Source organism: Taudactylus pleione, unplaced genomic scaffold (genome assembly GCF_031769625.1).
Source record: "Taudactylus pleione unplaced genomic scaffold, aTauple2 ptg000048l, whole genome shotgun sequence".
Lineage (NCBI taxonomy): Eukaryota > Metazoa > Chordata > Amphibia > Anura > Myobatrachidae > Taudactylus > Taudactylus pleione.
The window spans coordinates 758,027-774,374 of record NW_028284450.1 but is presented as its reverse complement, the minus strand read 5'-3'; the positions used below and the strand labels follow the sequence as shown (position 1 = coordinate 774,374).

At 38.9% G+C, this 16,348-nt stretch overlaps 1 protein-coding gene across 2 annotated transcripts in view; it reads right to left on the bottom strand.

Moving 5' to 3' along the window:
• The window catches only part of KIFAP3 (kinesin associated protein 3), a 244,430-nt gene that overhangs the window by 91,717 nt on the left and 136,365 nt on the right, over positions 1-16,348 (bottom strand). For both annotated transcript variants that reach the window (XM_088460529.1, XM_088460530.1), the window contains exon 11: positions 5,360-5,460. In XM_088460529.1, the coding sequence (XP_088316655.1) occupies positions 5,360-5,460 (101 nt within the window). The remainder of the gene's footprint in view (positions 1-5,359; positions 5,461-16,348) is intronic.

Sequence of the window (16,348 nt, the reverse complement as noted above, 5' to 3'; positions counted from 1 at the left end):
CTGCAAAGAGACAGAGCGACCCCTGGAGCAATCAGTTAGAGCAGACGAATTGGGGAAAGCGAACTCTGATGTTAAAAGAGCTGAAGAGGTCAATGCCTAAAATGAACATAATATACATGCATCAACAATCTCAAAAGCATTCTAAAATAGGGCCTTTGTGGGAGAATGCAAGGAAGCAAACGTGGCTACAGGAAAATACCATATTTTGCAAGGAGTAAGTAAAATGCTGTATGTATTTGCGGGTGAGGGGGGGGGGGCGGCAGGCGGTGGGGGAGGATGCCAGACAGAGGACTACTGTATTTGTGGTGGGGAAGGGGGATTATGTTTAACAAATGTGGGTGGGGGTGCTGGGGGGGGGAATGATAATGTTTAATAAATGAATAAATGTAGGCAGATCACTGCTGAACGTACTTGCGGGGGGACGGCGGGCGATGACAGAGGACTGCTGTATTTGTGAAACGGGGGGATGCAAGAGGACTGCTGTATTTGTGAGGGGGGAGGATAATATTTAATAAATGATGCCACAGGACTGCTGTATTTGTGAAAGGGGGGAGGGGGATAATATTTAATAAGTGATGCCAGAGGACTGCTGTATTTGTGTGTGTGTGTGTGGGGGGGGGGGGGGGAGGGGGGATAATATTTAATAAATGATGCCAGAGGACTGCTTGTGGCTCTGCATTTGTGTTTTTTAGATGAGTGCTGCGGTGTGGGTATGTGTGTCTGTCAGTGTGTGTGTGTGTATGTGTGTGTGTCTGTCCGTTACGTTTAGTTCAAATGTTGAAATTGCACTGGTAATTTAAATTTTGTACGTATATACTATTACACATTGTGCATAAGCAAGTTTTACACCTTGTTATTTATATTATTTATTGTTATTTTTATTTTAACACTTGAAGTACACAAAGTGTATGTTGCAGGCTTATTCTTGTTAGACTTTTTTGTCATTGGTTCTGTAACCATTTATTTGGAAACCCCCCTTTCAAAATCCTGCGTTTGCCACTGCTGGGGTGCCTCAGCTTGGTGGTCCAGCACCAAATCAAATTATTTATTATCAGTGTAATGTAAATGTGTGGACAAACAGAAGCGCAGACGTGTTCCCCAACACATAACTGAACCTAAGGATTACAGGTAAGCACAATTTACTTAATCATTTGTTTTTCTGAATTTCTCATTAACAAACTTTTGGCCTAGGGGTGCCTTGAACACAATACTGATACTCTAGGGCGCCGTGATTCAAACAAATTTGGGAACCACTGCATTAAGGTAATATCATGTTTCCAGGAGTATGGTGGTGGAAGCATCATATTATTGTAGGTATATCAGCTGCAGGTACTGCCAATCTCTTCAAGATTTACAGGGGTATTCAATATGGGAGCGAAAACATAGTTTTTGCGTTAATATCGCACCTATGACGTCATTATCACAGGTTTTAGTTTTACACCGTATTGAATTTCAAAGACTTATCGCAGGTTTGAAAAGTCTTTGATAAAAAACGGGGATAACTTTTCACCATGGAATAGGTGTCGAAAAAAAAGTGCAGAATTGGGGTTTAGAGGTGCAGGCTTAAAAAGAATAGCCTGCACCCCTGGGAATGACATTTAAAAAAGAACTGTGTCAAAATTAAAAAAAAAAAAAAAATAGGGACACCCCAAAAAATGAATTTAAAAATTGGGGTGGAAAAAAAAAAATTGGAAAAAATTTATTAACAATAGGGAAATAGGTTCAGGGCTATTCTGCAAGTATGCGGCAGGTGTTTTCTAGAATAGATTTATAGCGGCAGGTGCACAATTGCAGAATTTTTAAAAACTTACTTTAGGGACATAAAATTATGCTAGTACCCATTTTCATGTACCCCAAATTTGATGGGACCACTTAAAAAAATGAAAAAAAATAACCTAAGTGCTCTTCTGCAACACTTCTTCAATGTCGGGAAAAAACACCTGCTGCGGCTATTTAAATCCCCGACTTTCATTTAAAGGCTAAAACGGGGGTACCCATAGTGATCCCCCATGTTTTTACAACTTTAGGGGGGTCCTACAATTTTTTTAAGGAAAACTTCGTAACTTTACGCAAATCCAACTTCGGAGGCTCCCATTTTCATTAATTTCATATTGAATACGGGGATAAGCAGGCGCGTGCCCGATACTTTAACGCAGGTAAAAACTCCGATATGAAACGTAAACTTCGACAGCGAAGTTTACGTTTCATATTGAATACCCCTATTAGAGTGTCCAAGCTGGCCGCATATTGTTTTTCAAACAAGTTCACTGAATCATAACAAACACTGCTGCAATTTCTAGAATATTTGCTCAATTAACAACAGAAAAATAAATAAATAAATAAAGCGAAGTTCCATAAAAGATGCAAAGGTTAGCTGATGTTAATGTACCATTGTCTTAGCAAATGGAAGTGGAACATTCTTTTTATGAGCGTACACCTCATCCAAATGTTAAATGACATTAAAGTGTAGTAAACAGACAGAATTGGAGCACAGATCAAATCTGAGTGATTATGAAGTGTGCCTAGCAAAAAAATAATGTCTACGCCTGCTGGTTAATGCAATAACTGCCCAGGTCCTCATTTGTTAAAGAAACAGCTGATAAACAAACTGTAAAGCTGGGTACACACTACACGTTGTGTGGTACCCAGTGATGTGTTACACGAACCCCCTGCCGATGGGCTGACATATCCGGCAGTCCGTACACACTGGTCGATCTGGTGCCCGACCGCCCGATATGCCGGCCCTCCCGCATAGCACTGCATGGTATTGTCAGCCGCATCGTCTGATCTTACATGCTGCCCTTACAGATGTGTCCACATACATCTATCTTCCATGTGCCAGAAGTCGAGCTACAAGTCTCCTTACTTGGCAGACCTCCGATTTGTCCTTGAAAGGATTTCACAAAAGGAAATATGTCCATAGCTTAACGGTCACTCTGCAATTAGGAACATCCAGTGGTAATAATTAATCCCTAACGCATTTCGAAGTCTTGTTGAAGGCTTTTTTTAATGTAAGTGCGGACGCTGCTATTTGTTACTTACTTGGATGTGGTAAGATTCCTATCAGACGTGGACGTTTAGGTCACTCGTTATAGTTTATTGGACTTTTCATTCAAGTGATTTGCTGCTAGTATTATGTGATTATCAGGGTATAATCGAATTTTATGAAATGTTGTTTTATTGGTAGTGTAGCATTGCTATTCTTATTTAATATATAAAGATATATGCTAATTAAATTGGCGTCTTGATCCTTTACATTTTTCTACCATATCCAATAAACATATACCAATTTTTCATTAACACAAAACTATTTCTCTTTTGTACTTCGTAGTGACCAATTCGTGGTCTCAACTTTGAGCTCACACAAGCTCATCATTTGTTTTGCAGCTTTATTTATATATACATTTTTATTTGTGCACTAGCGCCTGCTGAGTGTTTTTGTTTGTGTAATATCATTTTAATCAGCAGAAGCTGCTTGTGCTAGGTATTCACATCACTATGTGAATAAGACACATTTGAGGGTAAAAAGTTGCACAAAAAGACGGTTGGCACTACCGAGTCACGCCACAGCATGGCGAGATTAGAAGGGCTGTTTAACGCCCAAGGAGGCTAGATGTATGAGGACACATCTGCAAGATCAGGCGATGAGGCTGACAACCCCATGAGAGCAGGCACTAAACGATGTAGTGCATACACAGTACACATATCTTAACGACTGATGTGTCAGAATCAGCCAAATCGTTAAAGATATTGTGTAGGGGCCTTAAGAGGAGATAATAGAAGAAGCTATGTACAAACTGTGGGTGTCAGTTGACAGGTGCAGCTTGAAACGTTTGTATGAACGCATGAACAATTTCTAACGTTGAAACACACTTTTATACTGTAGCTCAAAGTAACAAACTTACTACAATTATCTTAAAAAGAACATTAAAGAGAATGAAGCTGTCATCAGTTTAGACAGAAAATTACTCTTTTGTGATGTAGGGCAAAGATCAGTCCTTTCATTGCAAGAACAATCAAGCAACAGTACATCCCTTTAACAATCTATTACTAGGATCCAGATGAAAAAAAGTACAAAACTTCTGATAAATGAAAAGACTGAGCCTCATCCTGCAATATAAAATTTCAATTGTTATGTCATCTTTTTTTACTTTGGAAATCAGTTTCCAATTTTTTGAGTCTGTGATATTGAAATGTTTACTTCCACAAACCTAGTCATGTGGTGTATCCATAAGAGTCGGTTGAATTCTGAAAAATATGTTTTTTTGTTTTATTCAAATATATGTAAATCTTGGCCTGAAAAAATAATGGTTTTTTTTATACTCACACAATGTGCAAATTTTTTTTTTTACAATTTTTTTTTTAGAAATCAGAAACTAAATAAAATAAAACATAGAATAAAAAAAATACATTTGATACCCTCCTCTACATTACTAAATGTAGTGCAGAGGATAAAAGCTATAGAAAATATAAGGTAATTTGCAGTGGATCACTTCACATGGAATGACCCAACCAGTCCTGACCCCAAGTTGCTGTAACAGAAGCCACAGATAGTTCAACTATGTACTGACAGATGTATACCTATTATATTTCAGTATTTTTATTACTACATGATTTACCATTATATCTTTAGTAATTAACGTAAAGATGAAAAAACTAACGCAGAAATAAATTCAATAAAATTTTCACCGTAATTCAACATGTAGACTGTTCTGAAAAGAGAACACTAGTGTGATACCAAAATTACATCATAGTGAGGGCATACTGTTTATATAACTGCAATAACAACCACAAGGTATATCTGCACTTTGTTCTTTTAGCAGTGTTGCTCAGTATGGAGATAATGCAGTGACATAATTCTGATACTACACACCTTTCTCATATATTCTCATTTGGCCAAGCCTCAGCTCTATAAATCTGATGGCGAATACAGGAAACAAAAGAAAAACACTGTACTTTTAGAAGATAATCAGTCAATAACATAGAAAAGTACATGCAAGCCTTATAAAATACACATTTCTCTGTGTCTGTACATTGACCTACTGCAAGCTAAGTTATATTGCAGGTTGATCTGCAATAAAAATTTACCTAATTTGCAGGAAGAAATCTTTAGGGCTAGAATACATTACCCACAAACATACTGTAACCACCATGTCAAGTGTACAGCAGACCCCCTATGGTACTGGCTTTGTGTGTTGGTATTCTGATCCATACTATTTTATTTTCTAAATTAAAATGAGGATTGCACATTTTCCTTAAAACTATCCAGGAGATCAGCTAAGTCAAGAATAGTACACTGCAAGCATACACAACAGACAATCAAAGGAAGAAAATGTACAGAAATCAAGAAAAAACTTACCTGAGGTATGCAGTCTGTGTAAGCAAACATAGATTTACAGCGATCCTCCATGCTTATATGATAAAGAATACACATAACAACTTGCTTGTAGTTTTCATTTTCTAGCAAAAACAAATGACACACTGGCTTAAAAAAAAGTTAAACAGCATCCTGTGTAAGTTTTTTTTTTTTAAATCACAAATTTAAGTGATTAAAATGTTTATTATAATAATTCTAAAACTGTACTAGTGTAATGCTAGGCATCTTAAAGAGCTTTTTTTTATTGCTGTATTTAATATGTACAATACAATATAATAGGATACAGTATAAAAAAAAAAAAAAAAACTATTTGGGTTAAAACTATTTTATTGATCTCAAAAATCAATTACATAAAATGCAATTATATTACTAAATTACAGATCAGAGACAAACTGGGTATTCACAAAGGACAATTGGAAGCATATGGTCATATAGAGCTTCAGTACGGAACTTCTCAATTTAATTGAGTAAGCACGAGGAAGCATAAATTTTACTGTCTGTAATAACTGCAAGCAATGCCCTTAAAGCTTTTAGTTAAGTTTGCCGGCAGGACATGTGCTTCTCATTTGGTCTTCTGCCCTGTTTGACCTTCGCGTTTTACTCAACCGATCAGGTATTAAAGACCAAGAGGATTATGTCTCAAGATTTTTTTCATAAAATAATGTAGAAATTGCCATTTCTGCATAATTTTATGAATTGTAGCCATGTAGTAATAGCACAATATAGGAGATTTCACAGAAATCACTGGCAAAGTACTAATTAACACTGCAGATCGCAGTCCCCTTTATTATCAATGGGTGCTACAATCTGACCCCTATGTACCAAACTCTAAAAAGCACAGCTTTTTGGATTTTGACCCTGGTAGTTTACACAATCTTCAGATGGCGTAAACTGCATTAAGCCTATGGAGGGTTATGAGCAGGAGAAAGATCTTTCGATCTCTATCCCGCAGCCTCCGGCAAGCGGCTGAGGCTGAACTGTGCGCATGCGCACTGTCAGCTTCTCCCGGAGAGGTCTTTCACTTCAGTGAAAGACTTCCACTAAATGCCTGGGACACAACTCGCAGGGACAACGGTTACTGCAACTGCTGTGTCTGAGAGTTCCCAGTTGTACACAACGGGGATATTATCATTAATAATGAAAATATTCCTTTCGATATGGATCCTTAATAAACGCAGCCGTGCCACGATTATTAATACATAGGTCCTTAACTCTGTGTACTCTTCAGAATAAGTAGGGTAAGATATACTGTACAAAAATGTGCAACTTCTACGATACAATGGAATCCCCTATACATTGGTTAAAATCATCACTTCAGCATATAAGAGCCAAAATAACTTAGTTTGTAATTTTTAAAATAGGAACAGAGTGTAATTTGTTGTATTTTTTTTCTACTTGGACCAACTAAAATTATAAGTTACTTTAAAACCAAGCACAACAATACAGGTATAATATGAAAAAGGTATGTGACTGCAGTATAGTAAAATAAGTTTTACTAAATGTATTTATAAAAAAATAAATAAAAAAAAAGGAGGGTACAAAACCAAGCTTGCACTGTGGGTAAAATTTATATTAAAATAAATATATATATATATATATATATATATATATACACACACACAGTAAGGTCCATAAATATTGGGACATTGACAGAATTTTCAGATTTTAGCCTCTATTCACTACCACAATGGTTTTGAAATGAAACAAACAAGATGTACTTTAACTGCAGACTTTCAGATTTAATTTGAGGGTAATTACATCCAAATCGAATGAACGGTGTAGGAATTACAACAGTTTCAATATGTGCCTCCCACTTTTTAAGGGGCTAAAAGTAATGGGACTATCAACTCAAAAGCTGTTTAATGGACAGGTGTGGGCTATTCCCTCGTTATTTCATTATCAATTAAGCAGGTAAAAGGTCTGGAGTTGATTCTAGGTGTGACATTTGCATTTGGAATCAGTTGCTGTCAACTCTCAAAATGAGATCCAAAGAGCTGTCACTATCAGTGAAGCAAGCCATCATTAGGCTGAAAAAGTCAAAACAAACCCATCAGAGAGATAGCAAAAACATTAGGTGTGGCCAAATCAACTGTTTGGAACATTCTTAAAAAGAAAGAACGCACCGGAGAGCTCAGCAACACCAAAAGACCCGGAGACCACGGAAAACAACTGTGGTGGATGACAAAAGAATTATTTCCCTGGTGAAGAAAAACCCCTTCACAACAGTTGGCCAAATCAAGAACACTCTCCAGGAGGTAGATGTATATGTGTCAAAGTCAACAATCAAGAGAAGACTTCACAAGAGTGAATATAGAGGGTTCATAACAAGATGCAAACCATTGGTGAGCCACAAAAACAGGAAGCCCAGATTAGAGTTTGCCAAACAACATCTAAAAAAGCCATTACAGTTCTGGAACAACATCCTATGGACAGATGAGACAAAAATCGACTTGTACCAGAGTGATGGGAAGAGATGAGAAGGAAAGGAACTGCTCATGATCCAAAACATACCACCTCATCAGTGAAGCATGGTGGTGGTAGTGTCATGGCGTGGGCATGTATGGCTACCAATGGAACTGGTTCCCTTGTATTTATTGATGATGTGACTGCTGACAAAAGCAGCAGAATGAATTCTGAAATGTTTCGGGCAATATTATATGCTCATATTCAGTCAAATGCTTCAGAACTCATTGGACGGCGCTTCACAGTGCAGATGGACAATGACCCGAAGCATACTGCAAAAGCAACCAAAGAGTTTTTTAAGGCTAAAAAGTGGAATGTTAAGCAATGGCCAAGTCAATCCCCTGACCTGAATCCGATTGAGCATGCATTTCACTTGATGGAGACAAAACTGAAGGGAAAATGCCCCAAGAACAAGCAGGAACTGAAGACATTTGCAGTAGAGGCCTGGCAGAGCATCACCAGGGATGAAACCCAGCGTCTGGTGATGTCTATGCATTCCAGATTTCAGGCTGTAATTGCCTGCAAAGGATTTGCAACAAAGTATTAAAAAGTGAAAGTTAGATTTAGGATTGTTTAGTTTGTCCCATTACTTTTGGCCCCTTAAAAAGTGGGAGGCACATATAGAAACCGTTGTAATTCCTACACCGTTCACCTGATTTGGATGAAATTACCCTCAAATTAAATCTGAAAGTCTGCAGTTAAAGCACATCTTGTTTGTTTCATTTCAAAGCCATTGTGGTGGTGAATAGAGGCCAAAATATGAAAATTCTGTCAATGTCCCAATATTTATGGACCTGACTGTATATACACACACACACGCGCACACACATATTATTATATATACACACACACACACAAATTGGTGGCACTTGGAGTCTTTGTCAGATTTTTAAATAACGCCTTTATTGTCCTACGTTTCAGTGGTCAACAGATTTATTAGTATTATGGTATGTTCATCATATGTTTTTCTTGTATAACAGCATGCTTTTATTATTCTTACTTTTTATTTTGTATCTTATACCTTATATACTGGGTAGCCATGGTTACCATTGTACTGCCTCATTGGTTGGCCGATGGGGCGCACCCGGATGATGTCACCTTTGCTTTGGCACGGAGTACTAACGTGCTTCTCCGGCGGCGTCAAGGGAGTGCTTGTATATTTATTTTGCCCTATATGCCTGACGATGGTCTGACCCCCGAAACGTAGGACAATAAAGACGTTATTTTAAAATCTGACAAATACTCCAAGTGCCACAGACTCTTGGGAGGCACGGGAGCACTATACTAACAAGGATTACACACAAGAGTCGGTAATTTGTGTATGTATATATATATATATATATATATATATATGTTTGCATCATTTGTGAAAAAAAATATATATTCTAGCTTTTACCATGTTGGATATTTAGTTCATACTGTATTCTGGTTTTACAATTAGTAGTGAACCAGCAGAAAATCAAATTGGGATCTTAACTATGGAATGCAAATAAATAAGACAATTAAGAATCAATAACAGACTTGCAGCATGCTGAGCTATCATTAGCAGCTTTCCAAAGGAGTGTTATGCCAAATTGGTTTTAGACACAACTGATAAGTGGATCTGCAAGCTAAGTTTGCTTACTCATTACGTGCCCTACTAGCACGTAATGAGTACTGGTGCTGCGGCCCTTCTGGTTAGCATTAGGACTGTAGACTCAGTCATATGATGATATACCCCTGATGAAGTCCTGACTCAACGACGAAACGCATTGGGTTTCATCTGTTTCTGTGATTTTACAATTGATGTAAGCTACTCCATATGGAATTCATCATTTTTATAAAATAAATATTACTTAATTTTACTACAGTTGTGGAAGTGTTTTATCCATCACTAATAGTGGCCTTTTGGCCCTTTTTTAGGTGTATTTTTGGTGTGAGGGTATCTTTCAGCCATGATTGAAGGAAGGAACATATATCCTGAAAAGCAGTTTTTTCATCATTCCGTAACATTCAAAGATCGACAAGATTCCAAATTCTAAAACATCTTGGAAAAGGAGAGAAAACCCACTATCTGTCTGTGCATCTAGGACTGATTATAGGAGTACCAAGATTGCTGATAGTATTGTTTATACTTTATCTAAAGAACGTAGTTTGTTGCTGTTATTGATTGTTCTATAATATATACAAATTTACACTGTCAAAACGAGCGCCCTTTTTCTCCTTTATTTTTTGGTGTCTATCTATTGTATATCTGTCTAACAGAGATATAAAGAGAATGGTGCAGCCACCCTTTTTTATGCTGTATTAATCTAAATCTCTTTCATAGTTGTTAAGAAATTAGCGCAATATAAGGGCATTTGTTTGTCTCATATATATATATAATATATATATATATATATTTATGTTTGCATCATTTGTGAAAAAATATATATATTTTTGCTTTTACCATGTTGAATATTTAGTTCATACTTTATTCTGAATTTACAATTAGCAGTGAACCAGCAGAAAATCAAGTTGAGATCTTAACTATGGAATGCAAATAAATAGACAATTAAGAATCAATAACCGTGTTTAATAAAATAGTAGGTCTTATTTACACAAATATAAGTAATTCCAAATAAAATAGTTTCTTTATAAGTTAAGCCAAAATGCTTATATGAATACAGTGCAAACTACACAACAGTGCTGACAAGCTTCGAAATCTAAACATTTATACCTGGCTGCATGTGATTACTGGTGTCCTGGTAGATGGCTGCATATTCCCTTAGCTTTGTGTCCTAACATAGTCAAATTTTAAATATTTATAACCACTAAAATTGTGCTTAGCAGTGGGACATGGTAGTACCAAGGTAACATCATCACACCAAAGGAAAATATTATTTAGAAGATATACTGGAATGCCATCTCCGAACAGCAGCTGGACCTAGCAAGCTGAACTGTCATGTCTCTTGCAATCTCTGTTCCTCTTTTGGTGATCTTTACTAATGAAGATCATCATTGGGAACATCTACCCTGACTATTCCCAGCAGGAAGAATGATAAGAAACATTGGGCACACAGCTAGTACTACACAACAGTAAAGTTTTTTCTAGTACAAAAAGGAAGAATCAGACATTCAGTTGGGAGAAATAGTAAGGCACAGCTTGTTACGAATCCCAATGCCTACTCCACGTGAGACCAAAAGAACCCGGCTAGCGAGATCTTCACCAATAACAACCGCCCGTTGTTCCCTTAGAACTTGGATTCGTTCACCGGTACTTAGACGGCCGCATGGACTTATGCTCGGGGTAGTAGCGGCTCACATGAAGGTACAAGGGAATTCAATAGATGAAATGTACAGTTGGAACAGATGCAGGTTATGGTAAGGCTTTGAAGAAAAGAAGAGTGGATATTTGACCAATGGTATAACTTGAAGCGGTTTAAAGTAGCACAGCAGCCGATGATGCAATAGTATCGATGGTGCCGGCAATAGCCGTTAGTAAACAGTCTAGTCTTTGGAAATGGCTTTGGAAGCTGATGATGAAGCAAATGTGTCGATGGTGCAGCAATTGTGCAGATGGTGCGGCAATAGTCGGTAGTAAACAGTCTAGTCTTTAGAAATGGCTTTGGAAGCTGATGATGCAGCAAATGTGTCGATGTTGCAGCAATTGTACCAATGGTGCGGCAATAGTATCGATGGTGCAGCAGTTGTGCCGTTGGTGCAGAAATAGCAGTTAGTAAACAATCTGGGTTTTGGCAATTGCGATGGTGCGGCAATAGTGCCGATGGTGTGGCAATAGTGCTGCTGGTGTGGCAATAGCTGTTCGTAAACAGTCTAAATTTTGTCGATGGCTTTGGGAGCCGGGGATGCAGCAAATGTGCCGATGGTGCACCAATAGCCGGCAGAAAACAATGTAGGTTTTGACTGTGGCTTGGGAGCTGTATGAAGACTGATGAGCTGATGATAGCACGGGGGCTGCTTGGTGCGGCTGGGAAGCCGTATGGAAGCTGATGCGCCGATGGCATCACGGGGGCTGCTTGGTGCAGCTGAAAAGCCGTATGGAAGTTGATGAGCCAATGGCAGCATGGGGGCTGCTTGGTGCGGCTAGGAAGCCATATGGAAGATGATGAGCCGATGGCAGCACGGGGGCTGCTTGGTGTGGCTGGAAAGCCGTATGGAAGTTTATGAGCCAATGGCAGCATGGGGGCTGCTCGGTGCGGCTAGGAAGCCGCATGGAAGCTGATGAGCCGATGGCAGCACGGGTGCGGCTTGACGCGGCTGGAAAGCCGTATGGAAGTTGATGAGCCGATGGCAGCATAGGAGCTGCTTGGTGTGGCTGGAAAGCCGTATGGAAGTTGTTGAGCTGTATCACGAGGAGAAACAAACTGACCATGCAGCAAAGCCAATGAAACTCACTGACACGTTACAGTTGGCACAGCTGCAATAGTCCAGTGAGTATAAATAGGCTGAAGTCCCAATCAGGTTTGCACTTGTGGAATACATCACTTCCTGAGGCGTGCCAATCGCCTAGCAACAGGAACAACTGAAGTAACCCCATCTTGTCTGGGCAACCTGTTAAAAGGATTCAAGTTGTGACCACGACTTGTAACAGCTATAGTTGACATCAGTTGACTGTTTTCATATCAATAAATGGTTCATATTTTTGATTCTCTGCTGGTAGCTACACAGGGATGCAACTCACCAATGTCTACTTATTGGTGGCTGAAAATGTTGTGGCTGATAATGTTGCAGCTGTCGCTGAACAATGGCCACTCAAAGATTTTTCTACCAGCAGCTACAATTGTTACTACACAAGCTTATGCATCAATTATTCACCACAACGCTTAAGCCGGATATACATCATATGATGGTGAAACCCAGCGATGGAACAATGCAATGTAATGATACATTAGGTGTGCCATACACACTGCACGATCCGGTGTATAACGGTGCAATGTATTGTTAAATGCTGCATGTAACTGCATGGTGTCGTTCACTGCATCGTCTTATCTGCCATACAAAACAGCAGATGGGATGATGCAATGAACGACAATGTGTACCGTATATATACATATATATATATATATATATATATATATATTTATACATATATGGTTCTGAATCGCATCAGAATAATATATCTTATATATTTAATAGTATGTACCCAATGCGTTATTGTATGTAGTGTCATAGTGACGGAATAACTTCAAGCAATCTTGAAAATCCCATATCATTTAAACCAAGGCTGCTCAGCTTAAATAAGGACCTCAAGGGATTTCTGTTTATGATGTACTAGCTGAAGTACCCGGCGTTGCCCGGGTTTTAAATATTCAAGTTATTAAGTTTTATTATGTGATGTTGTCTAAATCCATCCAGTGCAAAGCCCAGAACAGGCTCAATGGGTCAAAGTTCTCCCCAGCGCACTCCGCCGTGAGGTACGTCCCAGGACCCCAACCACTCCATTAGGAATCCCAGACCAATTGAAACCCCTCAAGGTTCAGCCCAGCCCAGCATACACCAACAGGAAGTCCGACCGGGACTTTAACCCCTAGTATGTCTTCTGGGACCCAATCCAATGTTACCACTCTGAAGTTTTTGGCCAAATTATGTGATGTCGTCCAAATCCATCCAGTGATAGGCCCACAACAGGCTCCCTGGGTCAAAGTTCTTTCCGGCGCACTCCGCCATGAGATCCGTCCGGGACCCACCCCTCTGTGAAGTTTTCATCCAAATCCGTCCAGTGCAAGGCCCAGAACAGGCTCCCAGGTCAAAGTTCTGCCCAAAGTCCATGGGCAAAAGTTCTGCTCAGCGTACACCAACGGGAGGTCTGAGTAGGACCTTAACTCCCCTAAAACCTGGCCAGAATCTAACTGTACCACCTTGTGTTGGTTTCATCCCAGTCGGTGCAGGGGTGTCCGAATGCATAACCAGACAGACAAACAAACGTATTTTACATATAAGATTCTGTACACCATTTTGAAATAGTTACATTTCTAGAACACATATGTGGACAATGCTATGAAAACTGTGGACAGAATTAACTCAAATGAAAACCACAAAAAAAACCTATGGTAATCAAGACAATTTAGGGATTGAACCTCAGCCATGGATTTGCAATGAACTCATCCTGCCACACATGATAACCTGAACCTTGTAACTGATGGATTTTTAGCATTCACATATATTCATTTTAGGCAGCAGATGTCACTATTAAACAAGCAGAAACTCAATGCATTGTCTCTATAAGCATTGCATCCATTTAATTCACGGCTTTTTTCTCAAAGATTTTATTTTCACACATATGACTGCGGCACATATTTAATTTAGTAATGGTGCGTACACACCGTCAGATAGAACAGGATGATAAAAACGATAACGATATCAATCATATCGTTATCGTTCATATCATGTTTTGGACCCTTCCAACCCCCAAACGATGGTCGATTAGTAGGCACGGATGGTCGATATCGACCATCGCCCATGCATGCAGGTTAGCCTGGTTACTATAGGAACCTGCGATCGACGATCGTGGGTCGTTATAGTTGTTTGGAGCTTGGTGCATGTGCTGGATGTTTGATATCGAACATCCAGCACATGAAGGACGATCAGAGATCGATATCTGATCGTTGTCTGATCGCTCTGTGTGTATGGAGCTTAGGCTTTACAAATATTCTATTGATGAACGCAGAGTTGTATATTAGTTTCTTTGATTGGCATATATTTGCTAATATGAATGCAAATTCCACAGATTTTATCACACACTAGTACAAAATTAAAATAATGGCGTTACACAGTATCATACCATTAAGGTAATTCTGGAATTGGTATCCCTCCAGGGACTGAGAACAACATGACTATGTAACAACAGCACTAACAGGAGCTTTGACTCACCATTGTGCAGATTTTGTTGAGACTTTTCCTATAAGTATATTGATGTGCTTTTTATGTATATACAGTACATGCGGTCTAAAAAAAAAAATTAGGTGGAGCCCTTGTCTGCACAACCATGTCTTCTTGCACATGCACATTATTTTTTCAAAAGAAACAAATCACTGTATATTGTTAATGTGTAAATAAAATATTATTATAGCAGTGAAATTCTGTTAATTAGAAATAAAACTAATATTTAGTGTATATTAGAGATGTGCAGTTCAGTTCTGCAGAAATCCGAATCCACCCGAATTTTGTGAATCCAGGTAAATCCGAGTCGCAGTTCTAATCTCCTGAGGAGATCCAGGTAAATCCAGGTCGCGGTCCTGATTTTTGCGGTTCGGAATTCGGATTTTAAATCCGAATTTCAGGTTTTGGATTGCATAAATTACATGATTTTAGCTGTTTTTAAAACTTTTTATCTATTTTTTATTTTAAAAAATCCAGATCCAAAACCTTGAAGTAGATACAGATCCAAAACCAAACACGGAGGTCGGCGCACATCCCTAGTGTATATGTAGTGTTTAGTTCTGATGCTGTTCCTCTTTAGTAGTATGGTCTCCACAGAGCACTTTCACAGTAGTCACAATATAAACCATTCCACAAAAAGGTGCATCCCAACATAGTAATATAAATGCAATATAACTGTGCACAATTACTAGTGAAACATTTTGCACATTTTAATTATGCTGCATATTATCAAGTTAGTTTGAAGATAGATGAAGCCAATTTATTCATGCAGGTTGAATATGTCAGTATATTTCTACTAAGTTCATGAACTGGATAGTACAAAATTTGACTGGTCATGTAGTCAGCATCCTGGCATGTGGGACGCCGACGGTCTACATACCTGGCTCCAGTATCCCGACAGCCGGCATCCCGAAGGTAAGTATCGGGGGTTAGGCAAGGGTTAGGTACAGGGGTTAGGGTAGAGCCGTAACTAGATGCTGGGGATAAAAGAGGAGGAAGCTACAAGTGAGAATGATAATAAAAAAGAAAATTGACAAGCCCAAACAGCGCTCCCTGGCCTGTGCCAGGTCACTGGTCGTGCTACCCTAGTTACGGCCCTGTGTTAGGGTTAGGCACTATGAGGAGGGTTAGGTTTAGGGTGTGGGGAGGGGGAGGTTAGGTTTAGGTACTGGGGAGGGAGGATTAGGGTTAGGGTAGGGGTTAGGCTAGTATACGTACCTACAGGTATCGGGATTCTGACTGTCGGGATGTCGCTGTCTGTATTCTGAATGGCGGCATCCAGTCTGCCGGGAACCCATTCCCAACCTAATTTCAAGTTGCCTAAGAACAAACACTAATTGTTGCGTCATGCTTTTGTTGGGACTTATTTTTAGTAATCTGAAATCGATATTAATCGCAAGTTTCCATACCGCTGGGAACCCATACCCAACCTGGTGAAGAATATATGGAAACTTACGATTAATACAGATTTCCGGTGACTAAAACTTGAAATTAGGTGTAACATTCCTCCAAATGTGAAGGAGTATTTTTTCTTAACATTTATTTACTATCCAACTGTATTATTTTGCCCTAACAGAGATTTGCATACTCCTCTAAACATCATATGCAAGTTTAGAGGTTTTTTTTGTAACTGTTTGTAGAGAGACA